Below are 10,447 nucleotides of genomic sequence, written 5' to 3'. Positions count from 1 at the left end.
ATTCTATTATAGGCACCGCTTCTCCATTTATTTCCTCTTCCATTAAAAATTCTCTTGTATCCGTAAAAATCGTGTTGATGGCCACTTTAATTTCCTCTGTTTTGTTTGTTTCGCTTCTTTGTTGGAGGTCCTCCGATAAACCATCCTGCGAATTGTCTTTCTTTTCTTCTTCCACCGTTGTACCTCGTTCGTTTCCTTTTCCTTTTATTTGATCATTTTTTTCGAGCACGGGTACAACGTTTATTCGTTTCCCGCTTGAGAAGTCGATGGCTGTGGTTCTTGATGAACCTCTATTGCTTGAATTTGTTGTTCTGGAGGATTATTCTGCTGGTGATTATTCGAGTTATTTGGCGGTCTGTATCCTCCATTGTTTTGTTGAGGTCTCGAATTTTGATTCTGATTTGGGCGATTATAACCATTTTGTTGATTGTAGTTTCCGTTATAGCGATTTTGTTGAGGATATCCGTTGTTTTGCCGCTGGTTGTAATTCTGTTGATAATGACCGTTATTGGGCCGATTATAATTCTGCTGGTAATTTCGATTCTGTTGATTGTTCCAGCTGTTGTTGTTGTATCCCCCATTCGGTCGATTATTTTGATTCCAATTCGGGTTGCCACGGTTGGAATTATTTTGATAACCTCCTTGGTTATTCCAATTATTTTGCTGCGGCATACGGAACGGTCTCTGCTCGTTTTTATTTTGATTTTGATTTGGGGAAGATTGAGCGGCTTCCTTCTCCTTTTTCGAATTAATCGGTCCGTGCCGATCCATTTTCCCCAGGAATTCAATTAATTGTTCTAGAGTTTTGAATCCTCGGCTGATTATTGTTGCTTGGATTTCGTCCGTATAGTGTTGCGAGAGTGACGCAATTATATCCTCATCACTGGGAGGAGGAATGAGATCCTTAGCGGCTCCGAAGATGTGGATCGTGTACTCCACCTTGGATATTTTATTGTCCTTATCCGAGTAGTGTCCAAACTCGAGGTCCTTTCTCACTTTTCTCTGCACATCCATACTCCAGAATCGCTCCACGAATTTCTTCTCCACTTCATCAAAATCTTCAACGCGGTCCTCGATGAGTACCCACCATTCCTTGGCTGCCTTCTCGAGGCATTGCCCCAGCAAATATTTCATCTCCGTAACGGTCGGATTGGTGACTTCACAGTACCTCCGAAATTCTTTGATGAATTTCATTGGTCTCTTTTTTTCTGATCCATCGTACGTGGGTGGTTTAATTTTAATTTTATTCGGATGCATGTCCATCGGCAGCATCGTCCGAATCCGTTCTCTTCTTTCTTCTTCCAGTTCCTCTTCAGATTCGTCGTCAGAAACTTCTTTGTTCGGTTTCTGAACAATCCGCGTACTTTCCGTGTTTGGACTCTCAATTTTGTCCTTCCGCTCAAGGTTTTCGACCCTCTTTTTGATCGCGTTCACATCCAGTTGCATTTGTGCCACACTCACCTCGGTTACAGCACTTTTAGACTCGTTGTCTTGGACGATTTTTGTCAAGCCCGTGACATGTCGTTTAATTGGTTCATATATTTGGTGCACCTCACTAGCGATTGTGGCTTGCATTGTCTTGAATTTCTCTGTGAATTCAGACCTCAAATCAATGTTTGCCTGATTGTTTCGGGCGATCTCGTTTGCCATGCTCTGCACTTGAGTCTTCATCTCTTTCATTGCATCTATTAAACTCATTAACAATTCGTGATTTAATTCGCCAAATTCTATTTTTCCCCTATTTGATCCGGGAGTGCCAAATTCCTCTAATTTAATATCCCCGGGATTTTCGTCAATTTTCTCCAACTGTAACCCAAAATTACCCCGAGATTCGTTAAAAATATCCCCCGCTCCTGGAGGAGGAATCGAGGTAGTTAAATCGATATTTTGAACACCTGCACCATCGTCCTCGGGATTCTGAAACCCGGAATCTCTCGCTGTTTCGTTTCTTTCGGTCTTTTCCGCCATTTTTGTACAACCGATAATTTTCATTCAAATTTAAAAGTAATTTAAGCAAGGTAAAATATCCGCGTCCCCCTGCAATACCTGCCCCACGTTGGGCGCCAGTTGTAACGAAACGCTCTTGCCGACCTGGCCTGAACGCCGCCACGCGTCGGTTCGAGCAACCTAAGTAATAAGGAGCAGGTATGAAGGAAAACGCGGAAACCAAGAATTTTGTGGAAATAATAAAATAATCGATTTTATTCAATTTAGATCGATATTTAACAAAAATAAAGAAGATTTGGCACTTTGGCTCGCGGAAAATAAAATTTGTATTTTGATTTTAATATTGTCTTGCTTTGTTTAATCGGATCTGGCGAGAAAAAGACCCGAAAGACCCGAAAACGTTGCAAATTCTCTGTCTGAGATAATTTTTAATTTCTCAATTTTCGGAATTTAATTGTACAAAATTAACAAACAAACAAAAAAAAAACTTGTTTTTATTCTAATTAACGCTTTTGTCTTGGATTTTCGACACGCCTTAACCCTAAAAATTCGCTATAAATGCAAAGTGTAATTTTCCTGATGTCCTGTTACGTTAGCTCTAAGAATAAGTGAATCCAAGAATATTGCTCGCTTTTACAATTTTGAATTTCTTTTTACTCGATATAAAATTAATTTTCAACTATCGTTTCTTGGATTATTATGGGTCTAGATCTCCCTACCTGGACCACCTCGGACAATGTTTTTCAAACGTGAATTTAATTTTTGATAATAAGATGAATTTTTAATCCTCCTCAACAATAAGAAAGAAACAAAACGTTAAAAGGTAGGATGCAAACCACGGGCTATGGGATAGAAACGTCACCGAATCCCTCCGAGAGTCCGTGCATTTACAGGGTAGAGGTAACCCCCCGTCCACGTGTTATGGGATCGAGACGTCACCGAGTCGATCCGAGAACTCCGTGCAACGGATGGCCGGAAAATTTGTTAGAGGTTGGGTAAGGACCCCGGATTATGGGATCGAGACGTCGCCGAGTCGCTCCGAGAATCCAGGCATCCAGGGAAATAGGCAATTCACCGTCCACGGGCTATGGGATCGAGACGTCGCCGAGTCGATCCGAGAGTCCGCGCTACGGGAACCCCAAAAATTTTGAGGATAGGTGTAGTATTGCTGAGGCTGATGTATTGGGAGAGGTCCGAGTTGGTTCTTTAGCCAGGGAGAACTATCTCTCGAATGAGTCGCGCAGCGCTTCTTATACCCGTGTCCCCACCATAAGATTCTCGAGCGCCGAGAATCTCCGTTTTCGCTCGGTTCTGCGCACCTTTCTGTAACGCCTACTCTGATTGGCCCGTTGCCATGATTCACGCTCGCCCGTTGGTCGAGCGGGCTAACATACGATGCGCGGACTACCGCTTTTTATGATTTACAGCTTATTGCGATTTTCAACAATAGAAACTTCAATCTGATCAAATATTATTTAATTTCCTTCATTTTTTAACATTATTAGTTGTTCTAATATGATTAGTAAAATTATAATCGCTAAAAGTCACGTACGCGTCCTATAGCCCATCGACGCTCTGCTCGCGCATGCGTCGGAGTCGATTTTTACATTTTTCACATGTGATTGTTTTTTATACTATTAATTTGACTTGTGATCATTTTCCTTAGACTCCTGTTATTTTTCTGTAAATTTTGATCGTATTTACATGCTCGGGCGACTTGAAATAACAAAAATGTAAAAAGAATTAATCTCGATAAAATATAGCGCGGCGAAGTTCAGAGCGGCGCCGGTAGCCCCGCTCGGGCTCATGCCTACCGGCCCAAGATGGCCGCCACCTGTCAATAACGACGAGCGTGGTCGCCGCGATGTTTTGTCCGCGATCTTACAATCGCGAAGTTTCGTTAATTTCGACGGGCTCGGGCCGTCGCGCGAGTGTTTCGTCACAGTATACATCACAACATCCTCTTTTGTTGGTAAGGAAGGGTTAACTTTTATAAAAAGATAACCTATTTAATCGTGAAAATTGAGTCAAGGGAGCGGGAAAGAGGAAGGAGGGAAGAGGAGTGTGGACAGAGAAGGGAGTGGAGAAGTTTCAAGAGGAATTTGGGAGATGGGAATGGTCTACGGAGGGGGTAGAAGAAGGATGGGAGGAAATAAGGGGGAGGATATAGAGGGCGATGAGGAAGTCTGATAAAGAGCGAGCGGAGGAGCAAAGGGGGGGATGGTGGGATGGGAAATGCAGAAGGGCAAAGGAAGAGGCGAGAAGGGAGCTGGAGAGGTGGAAGAGAGAGGGCAAAGAAGAGGAAAGGTACAGGCGAGAAAAGAGGAAATTCAGGATAATATGCGAAGAAAAGAAAAGGAAGGAGAGGGAAAAGTGGGAAAGAGAGATAGAAGAGATAAGGACGGAAGGTCAGGTATGGGAGGTAGTCAATAGGAGGAGGAGGAGGAGAAATATAGGCATACTGGCAGAAAGATTGAGGAAGGAGGTAGAGGAGAAAGGGATGATGCCAAGGAGTCAGGCGGGATTCAGGGAAGGTATAGGAACCATGGATAACGTACACGTACTGAATTATATGATAAATAGGGAAATAACGGAAAGGAGGGGAAAGGTAGTGTTGCTGTTTGTAGATTTGAAGGCGGCCTTCGACTTGGTGGATAGAACAAAGTTGGTGGAGGGTATGAGGAAGAGAGGGGTGAGAGAGGGGCTAATTGAGAGGTGTGAGGAGGTGATGAAGGAGACATATGCGAGGGTGAAGGTGGGTGGGGAGAAAGGGGAGAAGTTTTGAACAGAGAAAGGGGTTAGGTAGGGGTGTCCGCTGAGCCCACAGCTATTCACGCTGTTGCTGGCGGACATGGATGAAGAGCTGGAAAAAGGGAGGTGCGGAGGGATGAAGCTGGGGGGTGGGGGGAAGATATACTCGTTGGCTTATGCGGATGTGATGGTGTTGTTGGCGAAGGACGAGGATGAGATGAAGGGGATGATGAGGACGTTGGAGAGGTACATGGAGGTGAAAGGACTGAAGGTGAATACAAGAATGACGAAGGTGATGAGGTGTAGAGTGGGAGGGGGAAGAAAAAGAAAGGTGGTATGGCAATGGGGAGGAGAAAGGGTAGAAGAGGTGAGTACGTATACGTACTTGGGTTATGTGGTGAGAGCGAATGGAAGTCAGGAGGAGCAGGTGGAGGAGAGGGTTATGAAGGCGGCGAAGATAATGGGGAAGGTATGAGGATAGGGAAAAATAGGTTTGGTAACGATTGGGGAAGGAGAGTGTGGCTTTTCGTTAAGTTGGTGTGGCCAGTGGTGTGCTATGGAGTGGAGATTTGGGGGTGGAAGGGAAGGGAGATAGTAGAGAAGCTGCAGGAAAGGTATTTAAGGTGGGTGCTGGGGGTGTCAAGAGGGGCGGCGGGGTATATGGTGAGGGAGGAATTGCATAGGGATAAACTGGAGGTGCGAGCGGGGATACAAGAAGAGATTGGAGACGGGGAAGAGGGGAGAATTGGGGAGAAGATGTAGGGATGAGATGAAGAGGAGGGCAGGAAGAAGGCAGGAAGCAGGAGGATGGGAGAGTGAAAGGAAGGAGTTTTACTTAAGGATGGGATGGGATCTGGAGGAGGTGGAGAGGAGATGGGAGAGTGAGGGTGTGAAGGGGGAGGATATAGTGAGGGCGGAGAGAGTAAGGCACGAGGAGGGGGGATGGGAGAGGATAATTAAGTCAAGGAGTAACAAGGATTACAAGTTTGTAAAGGAGAGAGGGATCCCGGGGTACTTAAAAAAGGGGTGGAAGGAGGAGAGATGGGGGAAGGTAGCCAGGTTCAGGCTAGGGGACGAGATGAGAGGGGGGAGGTACTGGGAGCAGAGGGAAGGGAGGGAGTGTAGGGTGTGCACGAGTAGCAGGGAAACATGGGGGCACGTGATGGAGGAATGTACGGGTTGGGGGGCGGAGGAGGGTGGGCAAAGTATGAGGAAATGGGTGTTGGGAGGGGAGGGTCAAGGGGAGGAGTGAATGAAGAAGATTGAGGAGTGGAAAGAACTGGAACTGGACTCGAACTGGAGTGGGGTGTGTGAGGTGTGTAGGTTAAGTCGAAAATGTAAATAGGCTAAGCAGAAGAAAGTGGATCGAGTAAGGAAATGTAAAAAAAAAATTGTAAAGTATGTAAAAGAAATGTAGAATGTAATGTAAAAAATGGAATGTTAAGGAAGTCGAGCTGTAACCCGAAAGGGAAAATAAAGGCTATATATATAATTTTGGTGGAGATGTAATTGGTAGTATTGAATTTTGGTAGAGATGTTTTTGGTAAGAGGATGTAAATGTGTCGAGTTGTTGCGGGGTAGTGTTTTATCGTGGTAGAAATGTTACTGGACTTGTTTTTTGGATAGAAATGCATTTTGGTAGAGATGTAATTGATAGTATTGAATTTTGGTAGAGATGTTACTGATAGTGATGGAAGTCTGCTAATTTAGTGGTAATGTTATTCAATATCAAGTGCGAAAACACAAATTTTTAAAAAATTTCTTCTACCTAGTTATCGAGTGATTACGCATTAAAGCAGGTTTCCCGGAATGTATACCTATATATATATGGAAACGCTATGCTTATACACGTGAACTTTAGTGATCAATTACTCGATAGCTGTGTAGAAGAAAAATCTTAAAAAATTTGTATTGTCAAATTTGGCACTAAAGAATATGTTCATCAAATTTTATAAAATTCTGAACTATTTGAAATTTTTTATGTTTTTAGTATGGTTTAGCATGGCAACATTGTATCGCCTGTACCGACACTTCTTAACGTCCAAGCGTCCCAATTTTTTACGAAACTTTCAACGCTTTTATTTTTTGTTATCGGCGTTGAAAATTTTTTATTTACATATACATCGACGTAAAATTTTATGCTCTTTCAGAATATTGGCACAAAATTCCGATTAGACATAAAGAAAAAGAAACTAGGAAAAAAAAGGTTGGGACAAGTACATTGATGGTCTCTTGTTTCTGGATGACATAGAAAAAAGATTCAGAACCAGGAAAAAAATTCTATAGAAATAATAAACGAAAAATTGAAAACTTCAAAAAAAATCAACAAAAATAAAAAACAATCGAAAAAATTCTGTAAAGAAAAATAAAAAATTTTCAAAAAAATTCATAAATATTGGACAAATTGAAAAATAAACTATCCAAATTACATGCAGTATAAAAATGTATGATATCAATTGGAGGCCAAGTTTTTATTGATAATTTGAAATATTTATCGAACAAATCGCAAACTTTAATTGAAATTCATGATAATTATTTTCAAGAAAAAAGTTAATGAAAAAAAAGTCATAACGGAAGTTACGTGCAGTACTAAAATGAATTATATCAATTCGAGGTCAAGTATTTATCAGTTATTCGAAATATAATCTCCGGCGACAAATGAGCGTTGAGAATCCTTGTCGGGCTCACAACGTTTTATCAAAATTACTAAAAAATTAATGGAAATACAATCATTAAAAATTCACATGAAAGTCATTCGTTACTTCAACAAGATACACACTGTAAAGAATCGATTCCCCTCCGACTTTCAGGATCCCCTGGTATTATTCACAACATTCAACTTCGATTGGATCGGTACAAATTATGTTCAAATACGTCTTAAACGTACTTGTCCGGCCCATCACTTTTTATTCAAATTGCTCATTCGAAAACAAATCAAAAACGAAGTTAATGCATGTGTTAATATTAAGGAACAGTAATTCCCGAGAATATAATTTTCCTTCGAATCGCTCTTGTCAAAATGAAACGAAAATGAAAGATGAAGTTGATTAATCTATTTATATTATATGGAGTCATAATTCACAACAAAATCATTTTTCTTCAAATTCCAGGAATCCACGTGTCGTACTCGACTAGTGATATTTATCAAAATGTGTACGTGACTATAGAAAAAAAAACATTGCATGGCTGAGTAGGTTCGAAAATTTCTAGTAATGCGCCTGATTATTTCTCATTTTCATTGGTTCTTACCGAATGGTATGTGTTCACTGAAGAAAATGAGAAGTGGATATTGCTATACGAACTTGCGAACAATCAAGTTCAAATTACTTGGAGATATTATTTTTATTTCTATCCATTTTATTATATTTGTCATTATAGAACAGCCCTAATTTGTTTTCGAATGAGCAATTTGAATAAAAAGTGATGGGCCGGACAAGTACGTTTAAGACGTATTTGAACATAATTTGTACCGATCCAATCGAAGTTGAATGTTGTGAATAATACCAGGGGATCCTGAAAGTCGGAGGGGAATCGATTCTTTACAGTGTGTATCTTGTTGAAGTAACGAATGACTTTCATGTGAATTTTTAATGATTTTATTTCCATTAATTTTTTAGTAATTTTGATAAAACGTTGTGAGCCCGACAAGGATTCTCAACGCTCATTTGTCGCCGGAGATTATATTTCGAATAACTGATAAATACTTGACCTCGAATTGATATAATTCATTTTAGTACTGCACGTAACTTCCGTTATGACTTTTTTTTCATTAACTTTTTTCTTGAAAATAATTATCATGAATTTCAATTAAAGTTTGCGATTTGTTCGATAAATATTTCAAATTATCAATAAAAACTTGGCCTCCAATTGATATCATACATTTTTATACTGCATGTAACTTGGATAGTTTATTTTTCAATTTGTCCAATATTTATGAATTTTTTTGAAAATTTTTTATTTTTCTTTACAGAATTTTTTCGATTGTTTTTTATTTTTGTTGATTTTTTTTGAAGTTTTCAATTTTTCGTTTATTATTTCTATAGAATTTTTTTCCTGGTTCTGAATCTTTTTTCTATGTCATCCAGAAACAAGAGACCATCAATGTACTTGTCCCAACCTTTTTTTCCCTAGGGGAAGTTTATGGTTTGATATCACGCCTTTTTTCTCAAAAGTTCCTCATTTATGTTATGACGGTTATATGATTTTAGTATAAATTTCTATGAATTAATTGCTTAGTACATTTTTATAGATTCCATTCTCATACGAACATTTTTTATGGGATAATCTTTTTCATGAAATTATCAGCAAATACGGGACCATCAATGTACTTTTCCCAATCTTATTTTCCCTGTGTATGATGTTCGGCTTATAAAGTTGGTTTCCACCATAAAAAACCAATTTTTCGTAAAAATTGTAGTGAAAATATTTCGTCACAAGTCTGCCCTTGAACTTTGGCGATTTTTTTCCTCATACTCTAATATGTTATGCCTATTAGGAACTCAACAGCATGGAGGAATCCGGGATGAGGCCTGAGAAATGAATTTCGGTTTATAATGTTGGTTTCCACGTAAAAGACCAATTTTTCTTCGAAATTGTACTGAAAATATTTCGGCACTGGTTTGGTCTTGGACTTTGGTGATTTTTCTCCTTGTCTTCTAATGTTTTGTCTATTGGGAATCCAAGAGCATGAAGAAATACGTGTTGTGGGCCATAATATGATTTTCGGCTTATAACGTTGGTTTCCACGAAATAAGATCTATTTTTCGTCAAAATTGTACTGGAAATATTTCGTCACAGGTCTGTCTTTGGACTTTGGCTTTTTTTTTTCTTCTACTCTAATATGCTCTGCTTATTGGGAACCCAAGAGAATGGTAGAAATCGGGTTGGGGGCCGAGATATGATTTTCACCTTATAACGTTGGTTTCTACGAAAAAGGACCTATTTTTCGTCAAAATTGTACTGGAAATATTTCGGCACTGGTTTGTTTTTCCACGTTGGTGATTTTCCCCCTTATCTTCTAATATGTTTTGTATAATAGGAACCCAAGAGAGTGAAGAAATGCGTCTCGTGGGCTGTAATATGATTTTCGGCTTATAACGTTGGTTTCCGCGACAAAAGATCTATTTTTCGTCAAAATTGTAGTGAAAATATTTCGTCTCCTGTCTGTCCTAGGCCTTTCGCGATTTTTCCCAAGTCTTCATACCAAGAAAGAACTGATGTAAAGATTTCCTTAATAGAACAGATTTTATTTATCCCTGTTCTTTAAAATTCAAATGAAAGATAGATCAAATTCATAACACGAAAAATCCAACAGATTTGCCCACTTTAAATGTCGCTTTTGCATTCTGAATCTAGAGATTTCATTTCATCCAAAACGTGCCTTCAATGAAATATATTTCCAAAGTTTGCAAGTGGCCGCTGAGGTCCAATTATCCACAATTTGATAGTTGCTGAAAAAAAGTACCCGAAAACTTCTAACATTTATTATGCCAGAACTCAAAGCAGCAAAAAAAACTAAGCGAACTTAATTCAACAGAGCAACAGAATTCAAAGACGTTTAAGGTACCTGCATTGATTTGGAGGAAAACCATTTCAGGACAATTCAGAAATGAATTTAGAAATTCGAAAACTCACAATGGTGTAGAAAAAGGACAATTGAAGTATTTAGAAAAGCGGAAGACTTTTGTGATGAATTTTCTAGATTACATGATACGGTTGGAGTAAATGATTTGAATGATTGGCACACACG

The 10,447-nt window shown here is 39.6% G+C and overlaps 1 protein-coding gene across 1 annotated transcript; it reads right to left on the bottom strand.

Moving 5' to 3' along the window:
- Positions 1–240: 240 nt before the first annotated feature.
- Positions 241–1,680, bottom strand: LOC122411357 (putative mediator of RNA polymerase II transcription subunit 26). The gene has a single exon (XM_043420105.1). The coding sequence runs from the start codon at positions 1,678–1,680 to the stop codon at positions 241–243; it is 1,440 nt and encodes a 479-aa protein (XP_043276040.1).
- Positions 1,681–10,447: the final 8,767 nt, after the last annotated feature.

This window comes from Venturia canescens, chromosome 5, assembly GCF_019457755.1.
Source record: "Venturia canescens isolate UGA chromosome 5, ASM1945775v1, whole genome shotgun sequence".
Classification (NCBI taxonomy): domain Eukaryota; kingdom Metazoa; phylum Arthropoda; class Insecta; order Hymenoptera; family Ichneumonidae; genus Venturia; species Venturia canescens.
Note: the sequence above shows the minus strand (reverse complement) of the source record. Positions and strands in the feature narration are given on the sequence as shown.

Excerpts from the sequence above, each read along its gene's own strand:
- LOC122411357 (XM_043420105.1), bottom strand. The coding sequence starts at position 1,680 with ATGAAAGAGATGAAGACTCAAGTGCAGAGCATGGCAAACGAGATCGCC.